At 42.3% G+C, this 18,182-nt stretch overlaps 2 protein-coding genes across 4 annotated transcripts; both read left to right on the top strand.

Moving 5' to 3' along the window:
• The first annotated feature begins 749 nt into the window (after positions 1-749).
• kifc1 (kinesin family member C1) lies at positions 750-9,360 on the top strand. Of its 3 annotated transcripts, none has more exons than XM_076879302.1 (17): positions 750-866; positions 1,999-2,083; positions 2,294-2,387; positions 2,651-2,704; positions 2,884-2,967; positions 3,263-3,455; positions 3,569-3,734; positions 3,851-4,018; positions 4,195-4,308; positions 4,472-4,558; positions 4,661-4,858; positions 5,252-5,416; positions 5,534-5,672; positions 5,794-5,933; positions 6,025-6,098; positions 6,250-6,325; positions 8,737-9,360. In XM_076879302.1, the coding sequence occupies exons 2-17, from the start codon at positions 2,012-2,014 to the stop codon at positions 8,779-8,781; spliced, it is 1,869 nt and encodes a 622-aa protein (XP_076735417.1). In that variant the 5' UTR covers positions 750-866; positions 1,999-2,011; the 3' UTR covers positions 8,782-9,360. The 3 variants fall into 3 exon arrangements, with proteins under 3 accessions (XP_076735417.1, XP_076735418.1, XP_076735419.1); XM_076879303.1 differs by lacking the exon at positions 750-866 and adding an exon at positions 886-939; XM_076879304.1 differs by lacking the exon at positions 750-866 and adding an exon at positions 1,043-1,201.
• Positions 9,361-10,009: 649 nt separating this feature from the next.
• zbtb22b (zinc finger and BTB domain containing 22b) lies at positions 10,010-17,123 on the top strand. Its single transcript, XM_004572636.2, has 5 exons — positions 10,010-10,161; positions 12,189-12,401; positions 13,111-13,860; positions 14,019-14,297; positions 14,636-17,123. The coding sequence occupies exons 2-5, from the start codon at positions 12,189-12,191 to the stop codon at positions 15,719-15,721; spliced, it is 2,328 nt and encodes a 775-aa protein (XP_004572693.2). The 5' UTR covers positions 10,010-10,161; the 3' UTR covers positions 15,722-17,123.
• Positions 17,124-18,182: the final 1,059 nt, after the last annotated feature.

The raw sequence follows: 18,182 nt of genomic DNA, 5'->3' as shown, positions 1-18,182 counted from the left end.
TTTCTCAAAACTAATGAAGGTGAATTTTTGATTCAGGTTCAGGGAATCTGTGATTCTACCATCCCCACGTGGTTTGGAAATTGCAGTGGACTATGCTGCAAAGGCTTAGCAATGGTATGAAAAGGATTCACATGCTTAGAAGACTGTCTACACCAAGACCTACAACGTGATGTGTTTCTTTTAGCTCCATTTATAGAAAAACAATGCTTTCGCTAGGAAAGCATATACAAACTGCACATGGATTTTTATAGAGTGTACGTGTGTCTTACCAGAAGCAGTCCAAAGGTTTCTGTCATAACAATTATTTATCAAAACAATTAAAAAGAACAGATTATATTTCTGTAAACATAGCAAACCATATCAAAGCATGTAATTTAATGTTTTACACTACTTCTTTCAGGCGTTTTAAGCTGTGTTTTAAGCTTTGGAATAGAAATGATAAGAATATAAGTCAATGCGCGTTTTTCCCCCAAACAGTTGCCTTTTGCACCTCCGGGCCACCGTACGATGTTTATTTTAAACAATGTAGCTAAAAAAAATTGATTATAACAATTATATATATATTTAATTAATGTACTTGAAAAAGAAAGCGATTCGTATATACTAAAATTATACGACTTTTTTTTTAATTGTTTCGTTTGATCATAAGTCAGTTAGAATTTGGCCTTTAGCACTGGAGACAAGTATTCAAACAGGGTATATCCCGCCCAAGCAGAAAACTCCGAAAGACAAAACACGCATACACACGTACGGGGCGGGGTTCGGGCTATCTCGGCCAATCACGGCAAGACGCTCACCAAGGTAGTTCAATTCAAATTTAAACGGTCGAGGACGGAGATCCCGCGGACACGGAAATTGTTTATAAGGTAATTGTTTCATATATTACAGTGAAGTGTGTGTTTTAATCTGCAGTTTGTGTTGCGGAACTCGACTTAAACCGTAAGAGCAAAGTTTTGTAATTTAATGTAGAAGTTCCTTTTCGTACTAAGGGTATCTGCCGTCAACGTTAGCGATCATACGAACGGGTTTAGTGTCGGTGATGTCTTTATGTAATTTAATCGAAGCTGATTTAAAAATTAGCGTGTCCCAGTAAGATTTTCTATCTTGGTTTAACTCGATAATTACGCAAGTTAAGTTTTTTTTAATGTAAATGCTAAAAACTGTGGACACAGTGGCTTTGTTTAGGCTCACATCATACTCGGTAAGTTACTAAAGTCGGACCTCTGTTATAGGGGTCTATTAAAAGTTTATCTGAGTTGAGTTAACGCTAAATCGTGTGATTTTCACTGTAAACGTAAATATTACGTTTTCGTGTGATTGATTTTCATTATTAGCAGGCACTTTTATATGAGTGTTATGTCCAAGCAGGTGTGGATCACCGTGCAACACCCTAGTTTGTCTCCATTGTATTGGTTACTAGTACACCCAAGTCTCATCGGAGACGCCAACGTTATTTTAACAGCTACTTAATAAAACCTGGCTTTACCACGTTGTTACTGTCTGGTCAAAATAAATGTGGCACATGATATGCAAGTGACTGTTGTTGTTCTTGGTGTGCTTAATGGTAAATACAACTGCAACTCGGGTAACACGAAGAAGAACTTAAAGAAGTCCAGACGCTTTTCTTTGCAAGCTCCTTTGACGAAGGATTACTACTACAGAGGACAGAGTGTTAAAATGTCGAGTGGGTTTTAAACGCAAAATGATTTATTGAATGGCAGTACAGCTTTGAAGTGAGGAAAACATTTCTTTTGGTTTTATTATTAGGAAAAAACAAAAGTGCAACTTAAATATCATGACAGGGTTTAAAAAATGTGTGAAAAGGCAGATTTCTGCCATTACTATATACAGATCTGCCTTGCATACAGCTGTAGTCAACCACTAAAGGCCCAATTTAAGAATAATGGTTTATATACTCAATCTGTGGCTGTTCATGATGATGAAACAAGTTTTTTTTTTTTTTCTTTGTATCTGTTTTAACAATAATTCACCTCTTAGCCCACAACAGAGCATGTCCCGCCTGCCAGTAATGTCAAGTAAGAGGGTACTCGCGGAGAATGCCCAGGACTTGGCACCTGCACAGGTTTGTGTAAACCCTTCTGTTTACCTTTTTACTGCTACTGTCTGACTTTTAGATTACTGTTAAGTATTTGTGAGTTTAATTTTTGCTGGAGGTGAGTCATCCTCACATGCACATGCAGGTATCTTAGAAGGCTAGTAAACCACAGCTGAAAACCTGCGCAAGACTCAGGTTTGTTCTCACTGTATGCTAATGGTGTCTTTTGTTTTGCAGAAGAGACTCCGTAAGGATGCAGATCCGGTTAAACCAGCGGCTACGGTCATTGGTACCAAGCGACCTGCTCTCGCAGCAACCCGAGCACCTATCTGTAAGTAACGTCTCAATCCTGAGTGTTGAAATCTTTTTGTTTTACTCCAAACTACATTGGTTTATGTCGGAGAACTACTTTATCTCAGTAAAGCACTTCATTAAAAGGCTGTCCCCAAACTAAACCAGTCAAAAACTAAAACTGCATTAACTTTATTTAAAAAAAATCATTGAGTAAAACACGTTTTCACATTGTATATTGTGCTTCTGTCCTCTTGTCATTTTGATAAAAATGTCCTTTTTGTTTCACTCTCTCCAACACAGCTAGGCCTCTTAGAGCTGTAGGAGCTGCCACTGTAGCTGCGGCTCCGTCTAGAGGTAAGAAATGCTAAATATGTGGCAGGACTTTAGACACTGTGGTCACAAACCTTCATCTGGAGCAGTGATTAAGCAGTTTTAAAGTTTAATTAAATTTGTTCATGGACAATGTCATATCTTGTACGTAGTTTGGTCCCAGATGAACATGTGATCATTTAATGCATCTATTTACTGTTTAGGTGTCATTAAGCAGTCTGTAGCTTCAACTACATCAAAGGGAGGCAACATGAAACAACCCGTTGCATCCACCGGCACAAAAACAGGTGAGAAATGAATTCTGCTCATTTCTTTTCTTCTGACAACTAAACGTTTATATTTTGGGGCTTCGATTTGTTAATAACCCTCCATAAATTTTAAATGCTTTTGAAAATGTTTCAAAGTGTGAAAAAAGTGACCCAGTACATTGAAATAAGCCACGATTCTGAGTGAGTTTGTGCAAACACGACCATAAGCATGAAGCACCTAAATGGAAGTTGAAGTTTAAAGGTTGCTTCTGTAGAATAGTTTTTCTTAACAGACCGGAAAAAAACAAATTGAAAATGTTGCGTTTGTGTACAGGTGGAACACAAAAACGAAACCCTTGGGATCTGAAGGGCAAGGTCAGCGACATGGAGGATAAGGTCCGTACCTACCAAATAAAAGTTAAGACTCTGAATCAGCAAAATGAGGTTCTCCAAGACTCTGTGTCCCAGAGCCACAGAAAAATTGTGGAAGTGGAGAAGGAGCTTCAGATACAGAGGAGCCAGAATGGGTATGAGGACTATTTCTTTTGGAAAATAAACGTTCAGTTAGGAATTTTACTCCTGAAATTGTCGTGTTAACCATTGACAACTTGACTTTGCTTTTATCTTCTGGGATTTTTAGGGAGTATGAGATGAAGCTGCAGGTGTTGGCTGGAGTCCAGGATGAGCTGGAGAAAGTCTTGAGTGACAAGAACTTTCTTCAGAAGGAGCTCACCAACTTGGAGGGGAAATACAGAGTGATGGAGACTCTCCGAGACAGCCAAGAGACGGAGCTGCAGACTCTGAAGGTAAAAGATTGACTGAACAGCAGCTGAGAATGGCCGTGCTTGTTTATTATCACTAGATAAACGTACAGATGGGCTGACCTGCCAAACCTTAATATCATTTGTTCTTTCTGCTCCAGATGAAGCTCTCTGTGCAGGAGTCGACTCTGGCCCGTGTGCAGGTAAACCTCAGAGACTTCGAGGAGGAGGTTCGGTCTCTGAAAGAAACTGTGGCCCAGCAGAAGGATGAACTTTACGCTGGAGAGATGGAGCGCAGACGGCTCCACAACACCATACAAGAGCTCAAGGCAAGTTTGCCTCTGTTACCAATAAAAGTGCCTCTTCATGTGCACAAAATGTGAATGTTTTCTCTGTTCTTTGGTTGTTTTTGGTGTGTGCTGGTCACATTTGTCCAATCATCCTTCGGATTTTGCTGCAACCAATAAAATATTAAGTTTCAGTGTCACTCTTGTATCTCTTGCAGGGTAATATCAGAGTGTTCTGCAGAGTGCGTCCTCTGGTAGGTGGAGGCCTTCCCAAACATGTACAACTCGCCACAAGCGACAATAAAGCGATAACGCTGGCTAAAACCGAGGAGGTAAGAATGAGGACCGCTTAACGCATGTTTAAAGAAACTGTTGGCTGCAGAGAATTTGAGTTCTGTGTGAGTTAAGACGTGTAATTCAGTGTCAGCGTAGATGAACCCTAACCCAAAGAGGAAGCACAAACAACCAACTGAACTGAGTTTTTGTGCTTTTCAGTCTCACACGGGCAAAACTGCTGACACTCAGAAGAATTACAACTTCAGCTTCGACCGTGTGTTTGGTCCTCGGGCCTCCCAGCAGGAGGTGAATATCACATTTTATAGTATATCAAAGAATAAACTGTTTTTCATTTTGTGGTCCCCGCCTGTGCGTGGAGGAAATGTATAAATTTGTCTTTATCTTCAGGTCTTTGAGGAGATCTCACTGCTGGTGCAGTCAGCACTGGACGGCTACAATGTCTGCTGCTTTGCCTACGGTCAGACCGGCAGCGGGAAGACGTACACCATGGAGGGGGACGAGGTTGACGAGACCAGAGGTGTCATTCCCAGAGCTGTGCAACAGATCTTTAAAGCTGCAGGAAAACTGGGAGAACAAGGCTGGGAGGTTGGTTTGGTTTGTGTTTGAATGTCTGAAGAGAAGGTCAGTGGTAGCAGCTTTACACGGTGGTAGAGCAGCAGCTTTTAAACTGCAGACTATCTGAAAGACTTGAGTAGTAAGTGTTACAGGTTGTTCATCTAAGACCAGACTGCTTTTCTACCACAGTCGGCCATATTTCCTTAAGCACCAAAGATGATTTTGAGCATACAGATGAGTGGAGCTTTTATGATTAATCTGCCGCACTGTTAATGTTGTGCTTTTCTTTTTATCCACAAAAGTCTCACATTAGTGTTAAATTGCTTCTGCTCCTCAGCGTCAGAGGGCTTTCACACTGCAGTCTGCTGTGTGCCCTCGCGGTGCTTTTATGAGGGAATGTGCTCATTTTAGTTTTTATTTCAGTTCACGTTCACAGCAAGCTTTGTTGAAATTTACAATGAGACCCTGAGGGACCTTCTGTACACCGGCAAGTCCAGCAAGAGACCGGAGCATGAGATCCGCAAGACAACCAGCAACGAAGTGACAATCACTAATCTCACTTATGAGCGGGTCTCCAATGAGGATCAGGTACAGCAGACAGACATCTGTAGCTCAGAACAAAATTAATTTCAAATCGACTGACAAATTGTTACCAAACTTTTATCAGTGCTCTATGTGTTTTAAAACGTCCCCTCGTCCTCTCAGGTTCTCGGTCTCATTGCTTTGGCCAATCAGAATCGCTCCACTGCCCAGACAGCCCAGAATGACCGCTCGTCTCGCTCCCACTCAGTCTTCCAGCTGGATATTGAGGGAGTCAATGCCGGCAGGGATGTCAAGTGCAAATGTGAGTATAATCCCACTGGAAGTACCAGCATCAGGAATGTGGTTTCTTCTTTTTGGATCTACAATATTGAGTCTGGTTAGTTATTGTTACTGTAACCAGTGCAAAATCTGCTCTGATGTAGCCACTCTGTGCCTGGTGGACTTGGCTGGCAGTGAGCGAATGGTGAAGAGCCAGTCTCAGGGTGACCGTTTCAAAGAGATGACCGCCATCAACGGCTCGCTGTCCAACCTGGGCATCGTTATCGCCGCTCTGGCCAACAAGGTCTGCAGCTGCAGTTTCTGTAGTCTTAGATGTCACACCTGCTTTCTTTACGTTTACAGTATTAATGATTTTTTTGGCCTTTGTGTTTCAGGAGAGTTACGTTCCCTACAGGAACTCGAAGCTCACCTACCTCCTGCAGGGATGTTTGGGGGGGAACAGCAAAACGTGAGTTTGTTGACATCACAAATCTTTATAATGACGATACATAAAACTGAAGGAATTTATCCCCAATAAATATTTAACAGAGTTTGATCCCATCACTTCAGATTGTGACTGTTTATTCTTTGGCGCTAATTTTGGATGTCTTTATCTGCAGCTTGATGTTTGTTAACATCGCCCCGGAGCCCGACAGCTTTGGGGAAACTCTAAACTCATTGAGGTTTGCCAGCAAGGTCAGTGCAGTCTTGTTTCCAGTGTTCATTGGACAGAGTACATTAATGATGTCCTTACATTAGCTGTTTATGGTAAACCAAAGCCATACTCCATATCCATTTTAATACCTTGGTGTGTAATTAGGGCTGCTCAATTAATCGAATTTTAATCACGATTACGATCTGGGCTTTCAACGATCATTAAAAATGACTGAGCCGATTATTAGCCCCTCCCTAATTTATCCGCGACACCTTAAAGGCCGTTCCGTGAAAATATTGTCGGGCATAAACCGTCCGTGGCGCAAAAAAGGTTGGAGACCGCTGATTAAGAGGACCCGAGGGAAGCTCGGAAAGCTAAGCAGAAGTTATTTGGAGAGTGACTGCCGTTGGTTGAAAAGAGAGTTAAAAAAAAAAAAAAAACTTCAGTGGTGTTGCACACTATTTTATATTATTTTTTTAAAGTCATTGTTAACCCTTTAAAGCCGGTCAGAGCAGCACGCTCCGTTTTGTGTAACTATTTTTAAATCCCTGTAGAACCTGAACCGTGTAAGCTAGCGCAATAATTTGTTTTGCATATGAAACCGGAGGAGTTGTACTTACATCTGATGCCATCAGCTTGTCCTCGGTCACGGTTTCCTTCCACATATAGCTTTGCAAAAATTGCATAAAAAGCGCTTGCAGGAACAAAAACATAATATTCCAGAAACACGCTTTGCCGTTCCTATCAGCTGTTCGTAACACTTCCCACAGTGAAATGATGCACATGCTGTTTTCTTTGCAAATTTGCATCATAGGATTGTTTTTTGTTTTTCCTGCAGTATATAAAAATTGCTGTATCTCCAAAATAAAACTATGAAGACACTCAAAATAAATTTCCTGTTGTTGTAAACTATTTTTTGCAACTTTATTGTATTTAAAGTTTTGAGGGATAAGCCTCTTAAATTTCTCCAAGTAGAAATATATGTAAACAAAACAAAAGCGATTTTCAATTTTTTTTTGTAGTTTATTGCACTTTTTTGCAATTTATGTAATTACTATGGACTTAATGCATACATATTATTAAAATATGGGCTATAACAGTTGTATTGATGTATAGCAACTTGAAATGCTCCCACAAATGGCACTACAGCATGTAAAAAAAAAAAAAAAAAAAAAAAGCTCTGGTGGACTTGGTTCTATAGTAGGTCTTAAAGGGTTAAATAAATATCGTCAAATAATCGTGATCTCAATTTCAGTGAAAATAATCGTGATTATCATTTTTGCCATAATCGAGCAGCCCTATGTGTAATTCATATTCACGTTTTGTCTGAAGAGTAGGGATGTTCCTGGCGTCTTACTTACTAGTCGACTAATCGAGGGGGAAATAATTAGACTAACCAACTAAAGTAAAACTAAGTAACATTCAGATATTGAGTTAATTTTCAGAACTGATTAATAGAAACTGTCAAACTAGACGCAGATGTATCTTATCCATTTATCACATTCTGTTAAATACAAATGAAAATGCGTTACTACAAAAGATGTTCTATTAAAATATGACAATCATTTGAGAATCTAAAAGTACGACTGAGTGTGGCGCGAATGATTCAGGCTGCTGAAAATTAATGACAACCTTTTCAATAGAAGCAGAAATTTAGTAACAAAGTAATACATTATACAGCCGCTTTCTAGTCAGGTTGTGGGGGCAGCAGGAAGGACTACTCCTGACCACAGCTGATAGATGTAAACTGGCTAGCATGACCAAGGATGCTGGGGCCTCCTGGTAGGACATGCCCAGCTGGAACACCTTGCCCAGGTGGCTGTCACCTTTTGATGTGAAGTAGTGACTCTACTCTGAGCCCCTCTCCCATTGACTTAACTGCTCTCCTAAAGGAGAGGTTTTCCACCTTTGAGAAAACTAATTTCCTCTGCGTGTATCTGCGATCTCAGTGTTAACAAGAAGATCAGGGTAGATTAATAGATTTATGGTGTTTCTCAACAACAGTGCGCCATCTGGTGGCAGGTCGCTGCCTAACATTTAGAACACAATGTACCAGCATTGGGCATCAATTAAAATTTTAACAATTAGATTGAACGACTGGTAAGTCTGATACAGACTAGTGACAATTAGTCGACTAGTCACATAAATCCCTGATAGAGCCCACAGAAGTGGCCTGCACCATGTGCGTGGCTTGCTTTGCAGTTTAACCACAAACACTCGTCTGCAGTGGAATTTCTTTGAGCTAATCAATTCATTTATTTCATTTTTTCTTCTAATTAATGTGGAAAATGGTGGCAAAAGTGGATGAAATGAGTGATTCCTAGAGTTACATGCCAGTTTACAGCATAGGGATTAGGTTTACAGTATAAATACCACTGAAGTGTACAAGGATTTGAAGTTTCACTGTAACTTTAACATTTTTGACAATTTTGTTTTGTTTTCTCCCCCGCAGGTGAACGACTGCGTCATCGGGACAGCGACTGCAAACAAAAAGTAGAAATTATTTTTTTTAAAATCCTGAGTTTTCTACTTTTTAGGTTCATCTCAGGTTCAAAATGTCATTTCTTCTAATTAGTACTTCAAACAACTTGTCTGAATCTAATATGCTTCAAACCTTCCATATATCTGTACTTGTGTGTAGTAATGCTAGCTTCACCACAAAAGGAGTTGCTGTGCATTTCAATAAAAAGGAAAAAAAAAAAATTTTTTCACTCCAGATTTAACACATTTAAGAGTTTTAAGTGGGCTGTTTTTTTTTTCTCCTCTTTCAGCTGTTTTAGCATGAAGTGAGCGGTAAACTCAGACATTAGTCAGTTTCTAATGTAACTCTTGTGTTTACCTGCTGTTGGAAGTGAATGACAGTAACATTGAGTGTTTTCACCAATGTTAGATTATGTTTGTGTATATACTGTATATAATGGCTATTTTACAAGTCTACATCACTTACTGATTTTTAGTTTTCTTTTACCCATTTCCTTGGATGCCATATCATTAGTATGTATTAATTAAATGTTTATTTAACATGTATGCTATGACATCTACTTTACAAATAAAACCAAATTTAAAGGCTGTTGCATTTTATTGCCTTTTTTCTTTCCTTTTCTTAAAGTTATGAAGGCATCTTGGATGCCATTTCAGTGAGTGTGGGGAAATGCCCCACACTATTTTCTATCACTGCTTTGAATGCAGACTGGTCTTAATGTTGATCTTTGTAATCTTCAGTATTAATATTTGTAAATGTTAACTATGAGGATTTTTTTTTTTTTTAATGATGTATAACGTTTGTAATGATTATATGAAGTTATATATGATTAATCCATTTATTAGATAGGTGAGCTATTTATACATTTTAAATATTAAATTATCAATTTTAAATCATGATCTAATTCGTGTCCTGGTCCATACTGTGAAGGCACGACAGAAGTATATGTAAGGGCTAAGGTTTCCTCGGTGTCCAGTACAAAATGTAAATTTGAACTTCATATTCTTATTTTCTTTCAAATGAACCTTAATGTTTTTAAAGTTTCTTCTGTGTTGTATTTAAATAGTTAAAGTTTAAACCCAGCCTGCAGTCAGATATAGTTGTTTGTTTGTAACACGGTAGTTTTCAGCAGGAGTGATGTATGAGCAGCATGTTTGAGTGTTTTCAGGCTTCTTTTTTTTTTAGTTTATTTTGTGTCGGCCAAAGTCTGGCTCGTCTGTCTGGGTCGCTCTTAAAGGCGACGTGTGGCTGTCTGCTGCTGCGGAGATCAGCTGCGAGGAGCTTTTTCTCAAAAATGCTCCCCAAACTTCAGGGCCTGGATGAACCGGCAGGACCCGCCGCCCTCCGCTCGGTCAGAGGCCGGACTGTAACGGGCTCAGGTGTCAACTGAAAACGGTGAGTTTAACGTCGGCGGCGGCCCGACGGGGCTAGCTAGCAGGCTAACGTCACATCTGTGCGGCTGTGATTGGAGACCGGAGCTCTGACGGTTTTCCAGATGCCGCCGTTTGTCCGTCTGAACGGAGAACACCGCCACCGGGGAAAAAACATCTGCACCGCGAGCACAGCTGCATTTCCAACCAGCAGCTTCGCTTTTGTAGCGGTAAAGTTAAAGTGTGCAGTCCAGCTGTTGATTTTTTTTCTTTTTTTCTCCCCATAAAGTCTGCCGGTTATGTCCGGCGTGGACTGTGCGGGTTTCTGATGATTAATTAATGAGTTTAATGAAGGAGGCTCTGCACAGATGTGCTGCTCCAGTTTAATGTGAAGTTCAGAATGACACCGATGATGTCAGCTGTCATAACTACAGTAAATATTTGATGTGCTGCATAAACTGAGCAGCTGATTATAACTGGGCGTTTAGGTTTGTTATTGAACTCTAGTATTTATTTTTATTTCACTTTTTGATTTTTTTGTGTGTTTTTAACTTGTTCTGGTTTTGGTTTTAATCGTGTTTATGTTACTGAGCTGTTCTGGTTGCAGCTCTTCTGTCAGAGGTTGTGTTGATGGTTTTTGGCTGCTGTAACTTTTGGGATTAATAAAGTTTAGTTTGTGTGTGATGTGCAGCCTGTCAGTGATGTCAGGCTCACAGACAGGCGGATAAAATCAGGCTGTCACTGTCCTCTAACTGAGGCTATCTGCTTCCTTAATGACGGGACAGATTTCCAGTGTTTCTGAGGTAAAATTCAAATCCTTTCAGAGCATTAACATCTCTAATGAAGTCAGTTTCTCTGCCTCTGTCATCATCAATGAGTTCAACATGATTATATATATAAACTTAAACTATTTTAACTGAAACATATAGCTTTGAGTTTTCAGGTAACATTATTTTTTTCCATTTAATTTATTTAAATGTAATTAATTTTGGAATGAAAAGGTCAGATTAAAGGAAAATATTACTTCTGATGTTCAAAGAAAGTGCGTCACCGTTAAATTTATAGTAATTATTTAAATAACCTCCCTACATATCATTACATCAGAAAAGACTGACAGGTGTAGGTGATGATGTAAGACTGCACCAGCGTTACTCTGAGCTGTATAAGCACCATCAGTGAGTCTGCAGTCATTCCTTAAATTTTCCATAAATATGTTTACCAAAACTTTTATAAAGGTTACAAGTTTTATCACATGTTACTTAGTTTACCTTAATTACTGATAAATATCTTCAAGTTTACATTTATATTGCCTACAGTCACATTCCTCTGTGATGCACTTTGTTTGAAATCCAGCATAGTTGAGTTTAAAGCCCTTCACCTCTAAAATTATCATAAATTTAATCAGAGATTCGGCGATTAGTTGATTAGCTGATTGACAGACATTACATCAGTAACGATTATTTAATCATTAATTTTGTGTAATTTTAAAGAGACAGCTAAAATTATGTTTCCACTCTGAGGATTTTCAGCTTTTCTGTAATTGTTTTGTAATTATTTGAAGTTTCAATCTCTTCTCTTTATATATTTATTAAAATGAAAGAAACTAAATTTAAAAAAAAAAGATTTGTTTAAATGGAAAATAACTGTTGATTGTTTCAGCACAGCTGCAAACGTTTTATAGAAAGATCTGAACCCTCTGCCGTGAGCGAGGTGGAGATTTGTTGCAGGGCTGTTGTCCCGCTCTAATTCCAACAACCCAGTAACCCAATAAACTGCAAACTGCGGTCACGGTTGTTTTCATAAATAAAACAGCCGTTTTTCTTAACATGATATTTTATTTGATACCTAATTACCTGAGAGGTGCAGTCATGTGACCCATTCAAAGAGCTTCCTCCATACTTGAATAGATTCACTGTTCGTGTAATTTAAAGCCTCAGATTTAAAGCCACAACCTGCCAGTCAGCATTAACAAACCAGGAAAGACTGCCATGAATCTAAAGTCAGAGTTTAACCTCCGGCTGTGGGAGTCATGAAGGTTTTTCTTCCTCACAGATGCAGTCTGTGCCCATGGAGGTGGGAAGCAGCAGCGGCAGCGGCTCAGTGGTTCAGGTTTGCTTCCCCGGCGCTCAGACCTCGGTGCTGGACAGCCTGAACCGGCAGAGAGAGGACGGCAGCCTCTGCGACCTCTCCATCCATGTCCAGGGACAAGTGTTCAAGGCCCACCGCTGCGTCCTGGCTGCGTCCTCGCCTTATTTCCACGACCAGGTGGATGAACACACTGACTCTCACTCAGCCTTGGATCTTTATTAGCGTCAGACAAGAATAGCTGTCGCAGTTTGTGCCTGAGCAAAACTTTAGAACATTAGATTGCCTATAGAAAGACAGACAGGTGACAGGATTAGTTGGTCTTACAGATATTTTCAGTCGGTTGTGTAATCAGCAGCTTGTTTGCATTTTCTCCCAGTTTCTGCTAACACAAGATCTGTGTCTTTGACACGCCGGAGACATAAAATGTGAATCTGGGTTTGAAGCCATCTGCCGCTTCTTATTTCTACCTCAGAAAAACAGAATAAACGAGGCGAGACAGAATAGATGTGAACAGTCACGCAGGTTAATTATATGGGAGCTCAGAGTTAGAAGATAATAAAGACCTACTGTGTGACAGCAGCCTCACACAAACACTTTACTTGTGCTTTTTTATGCTGTAATAATTGGTTTTCGAGAGAGCCTCAGTCATCTGCCAAATATCTGCTTAGTGAAACTGGTGGGAGGTTTCATCAGACCCCTGTTACCTGTCTGAGGGGCTGGCAGACAGATTTACTGCCTGTGTACACCAGAAAATCACTTGGAGCTGGACTCTGACCATGTGGGTAATGTTGCAGTGTGATGAGGGAGAGGAGGAGGAGGCAGGAGGGATCGTTACAAAATGAAAAAGCTTCATTACTGTGATGTTGTGATCTCCATCCGCCTCCAGGTACTACTGAAGAACATGTCCACGGTCTCCATCCCGGCAGTGATGGACCCGCTGGCGTTTGAGAGCGTGCTGAGCTGCGCCTACACGGGTCAGCTCCAGATGCTCCGCGATGACATCGTCAACTACCTCACAGTGGGCAGCGTCCTGCAGATGTGGCACATTGTGGACAAATGCACGGAGCTACTGAAGGAGGGCCGAGCCGCGGCGGCAGGAGGGAGCGGCGGAGGTGGAGGAGGTGGGGCTGTGCAGGATGGAATAAGTGGAGCTGGAGGATCAGCCAACTCTGGCTGTAGCAGCAGCAATGGTGACGGTGGAGCAGGTGGTGGTAATGGAGCTGCTGGTGCTGGAAGTGTTGGTCAAGTCCAGGTTGTTGAGTCTAACGAGCCCCCGCGAGCCTCCCAGCCTCCCAGCCGCCCGTCGGTGAGCGAGAGCCAATCACCCAGCAGCACCAACTACTTCAGCCCCAGGGATGGGAGCAGCTTTGGGGGAGGTGGCGCGGCTGCAACGGGAGCTTCTGGAGATGGAGGCGGGGCTAACAACACCCCCAGCTACTGCACTCCATCAGGAGGCGAAGAAGCCTTCCTTATTGAGGAGGAAGAGGAAGCCGAGGAGGAAGAGGAGGAGGTGCTGTACCATCAAAGGAAACGAGGAAGCACAGGAGGAGGAGGCAGCGGGAGGAGGAAGAAGATGAGCTCAGTGTCAGAGCAGGAGGTCGGGGTCAGCGACAGCTTTGGGGTTTCATCCTATCAGGTGAGGTCTGAGCAACCTGAAGATAGTCGACCTTTAATTTGTATGAAGAGCTTTTATTTTGAAAGAAAAGTTGAACTTTAATAATCGAGTTAGTGTTTACAGTTTGTTTGTTTGTATCCTGTGTTTTCTGTACATAATGTGAAATATCTCAATAAAAGGACGGAGAGGACTCTGCGTTGCCGCTGCAGAAGCGTCCCACCTACAGCCAGCCCAGCATCATGCCTCGCAAGCAGTGGGTGGTGGTGAAAACCGAACGGAGAGAGGATGACGACCTGATCGTGGTCTCCGGGGAGGAAGGAGGAGAAGACGAGGAGGATGAGGATGAGAGGGAGATGGAGCTGGCACGAGAGCGGGAAAGGAGCAACTTCAACATCTCAAACGTCAGGAGCCTTTCAGGCGAGCTCGGGGGCAGAGCGGAGAACGATATGGAGTCACAGGTGAGCTGGAACTGTAGTGTAATCAGATTACAGCTTTAATTATCCTGACAGTAGCTGAGGGGCGGTTTGCTTTGTAGAAATAATGACGCAGACCTGTTGTAAGCTGGTGCTGTGGTGGTTTTGCATATGACCAGTAGAGGGCGCTAAAACGTCACACAAAGAATTTCTAACTTAGAAATTTCTATCTTTAGTTGAAATAAGTTACAGCAACCAGAATGTGTAAAAAACATCATTTTTAACTGAAAACTTTCTTGATTTGTGCATCTGCTCTACAAATAAACTTGATTGACAGATATTTTTATATAATCTTAACCTCTAATACGTTTCCCTGTGTGTAGGTCGACTACTGCCAGTCTTCAGAGGACTACCTCAAGTTTGAAGGAAGTCTCATGGACCAAACTTTAGCGCAACACCTTCACGACGGCGCTGCAGGTCAGAACCAGAACGCTAACCGGGCGGTTTCGGCGCTGCTGGGTCAGGTTCAGTCTGCAGCCTCGGCCCGGGCTCAGCTCTTCCCACTGGACATGCAGGGAAACCAGATCCTGCTGTACAGCCAGGCCTCCGGACTCCCGCTGGATGCTAGCGCGCCGCCTCTGGGGATGGCAGGCGGTATGATCGGAGGGTCGTCCTTCAAAGGTCCCAGTATGGAGCACGGTGCGGTCCACCTGTCGGTGCAGGGTGGTTTGGGGGTGGATGGCGCAGAGAGCGGAGGAATCGGAGGCGGAGGCGGCAACAGTGGCGGCGGCTCTGGGGGTTCAGGGAAAGTGTTCATGTGTCACTGCGGGAAGACGTTCACCCACAAGAGCATGAGGGACCGCCACATTAACATGCACCTGGACCTGCGGCCCTTCCACTGCCCCGTCTGCGCCAAGAAGTTCAAGATGAAGCATCACCTCACCGAGCACATGAAGACGCACACGGGCCTGAAGCCGTATGACTGCCTCGGCTGCGGCAAGAAGTTCATGTGGCGCGACAGCTTCATGAGGCACCGCTCGCACTGCGAGAGGCGCAGCGGGCTGGGAGAGAGCGGCGAAGGTGGAAGCGGCAGCGACGGAGGGAGGAGAGGTGGAGGAGGAGGCGAGGATGGTCCAGATCTGATTTCCTCCCCTCACCTCCTCCTGTCTGCAGGTGAGGGTGGGCAGGGAGGCGTCCTGGGAGGTGGCGCGAGGGGAGGAACGTCAGTGTTGTCCCCGCAGCACGGCGGCCTCTCAGCCGCAGGAAGTGGCGGCGGTAACAGCAGCATGAGTAACAGCAGCAGTGCCGCTCTGAGCAACAACATGGCCGCTGCTGCAGGGGCGCTCCTCGGGGCGATCTCCCAGAGCCAGGGTCAGGGATCTGTGATGTTTGGCGGTCTGGGGTTGGGTCGGGGTGCGTGTGAGGAAGACGTGTGCGAGGTCAGTGCCAATGAAAGTAGCGTGACTTAAACCAAAATGTGTGTCGAATCCAACGGGCGCCTCTTTCCAAGCAAACAGCTGCTGGTTCCTGCTGCTGCTCTGAAAAGAAGAAGCTCAGTGAGAAACTCTGAAACTCTTTTAACTGCCGACAGGTTTCAAACAGAGGTCGAGTAAAAAACAGGCGAGGCTCCCGTTGGACGCGCACAACCTGAAGGACCTCCAGGGAAACGAGACTTTGACTTCCACTCATCTGCTGTGGTGTTTCTGAGACAAACGTGTGAAACTTGTTGTTGTCCGCAGTTCACAATACTCTGAATCGTGGCCTGGTAGAAGCGGACCTTCTGTCTCTGAGTATTTGTTTAAAACGCCTGAGACGATTAGTTTATTCTGAGTGAAGAATATGCGCGTGCGTCCGGAGGAAACCAAAAACTAAAAGACAGCGCTTCTCTAACCGTTCTGTGGGGACATTATAGTCTCAGTAGAGTAGAAAAATGGCTGTTCTGAATTGCTGTGACTTTCTGCAATATTGTTTTGTGATATATTTGCTACGATTGGAGTAAAAAACATAAATCTGCAAAAACAAATTGAACCTGAAAAAAATATGTTTTTTTTTTAAAGCTCCGGGGTTCATGAAACTCTCAGCTGACTTAATCAGACGCTAAACGTTTGTTTGAACCAAGAAAAATGCAGATTTGTGTTTTTTCAAACTTTCCTCACAGCAGCAGCAGCCCTGCAGTCTTTCCTGCCTCAGACCCACAAAACAGACCAAACTCAGCACTGCCATGTTGTTTCAGATGATGCTGCTGGCACCAGTTTGAAGCCCAGCCTGAGGATTCAGCTCCGAGAAAACAAAGAGCCACGTGTAGCATATAGACTGTATGTAGAAGATGGACACAGCCACCATGACATGTTCTAGCTACTCCAACTACTGACTATGGAACACACCATACACCAGGAAACCGTATATATAAATAGGCACAGATTTCTGCTAGTTAGACTCATAACAGACTAATAATTGAAGATACGATAAATTATTTAATTCTCTGATGCTTCCATTAAAAATGCTTCATAAACACAGTTCACTCAGATGATGTGAGGCCTGTAAGCTACAGTCAGTACCGTCAGTTTAGGGAGACACATCGAACTTTGGGACTGTAAAATCTAATGAAGGGAGTTATATGGAGTACAATTGATATGAAGGGGGAAATATTAATAGAGGGCAAGATAACTTTGTACCAGGCTTCAAACAGCTGGGAGGAGGCCTCGGGGCAGAACCAGATGAGCTTGAGGAGGTGACTGAACTCAGCTTAGACCCAGGTAGGCAGCAAAAAATGGGTGGATGGCCTTGACATGTTTATTCCATCTCTGAAATAACCTGCATTTCATGCCCGGGCTTTTCCGTTTGGTATAAATGATAATAAATAATAAACTGCGCTCTTGCATAGTTTGCAGATCACTGGGCTCAGGGTGTAAAACACCTGCTGGCCTCAAACTGAAGCTCAGCAAACATCAGCAAATACACTACAAAATAAAAGCTTTGAAACATCCAGCACAAACCACAGTTACACCATTAAAGTTTAAGTCTGTAGCAACAAAATGCAAACTGGACTTTAAGCCTGTGTTGGATTTACACGTGGTTCTTTATTTTAGCTGAAGCTTCAGTAGCGCCGTCACAAAGGGAAGCCCGTTGATCTCAGTCATGCATGAAGGGAGGAATATTTCTTTAGGCTGCTCATTTATTGACGTGTACAGCTCGAGCCTGACTGAAGTGACTTTCGAACATGTTCGCGTGTAGAAGTTCAAAAGTCGAAGCTAAATTTATTTCAGCTCTACACAAACACTACCTGTAACTGATCACTTCCCCTCTGGAGCTTTTATAGCTGGAGGCGACTAACTTACTGTTTTGCTGCTGCTTTCACTTTATTACTTTGTTGTTTGCAGAGTTTTGGGGCTTTGAGGAGTATAAAATATTCTTATTGGTGTAAATATATAGAAATATACATCATCTATTCATCAGGCCAGGAGCGACGTTTAGATGCAGATGTTGTTTGATCTGATTTTTCAGAGGACAAAGTCTGTGAGAGTTTCTCTACCCTCCTACCCTGCAGCCATCTGTTCAGTAATGTTTAGTTCACTGAGGTCTTATCTAAGCTACACAGTGTACCTCCTCTGAGTGTCTCACAGCACATTTAGATAAAGTTATGGAGGCGGGTAAAGACTGAACCTCATCTTCAGCAGCTGTTCTGCACACTGAGAGTCAAATATCCTTAATTCTGTTTGTTATGAAGAGAGATTTCTGTCTTTAATTATATTTTTATTATTATCACACTTTTTCTGCCTTTTTAAAATTTAAATTAAATTTAAAATTTCTTTAAAGGTTCTTTGAGGAAAGTTTGTAAATGAAGGTTTTAGTAGACTGCGTTATACCAGTGCATCTCAAAAAATTAGAATATTATTAAAAAGTTTATTTTTTCATAATTCAAATGGGGAA

Source organism: Maylandia zebra, linkage group LG22, assembly GCF_041146795.1.
Source record: "Maylandia zebra isolate NMK-2024a linkage group LG22, Mzebra_GT3a, whole genome shotgun sequence".
In the NCBI taxonomy this organism is placed as follows: Eukaryota; Metazoa; Chordata; class Actinopteri; order Cichliformes; family Cichlidae; genus Maylandia; species Maylandia zebra.
This window is presented reverse-complemented; position numbering and strand designations above follow the sequence as displayed.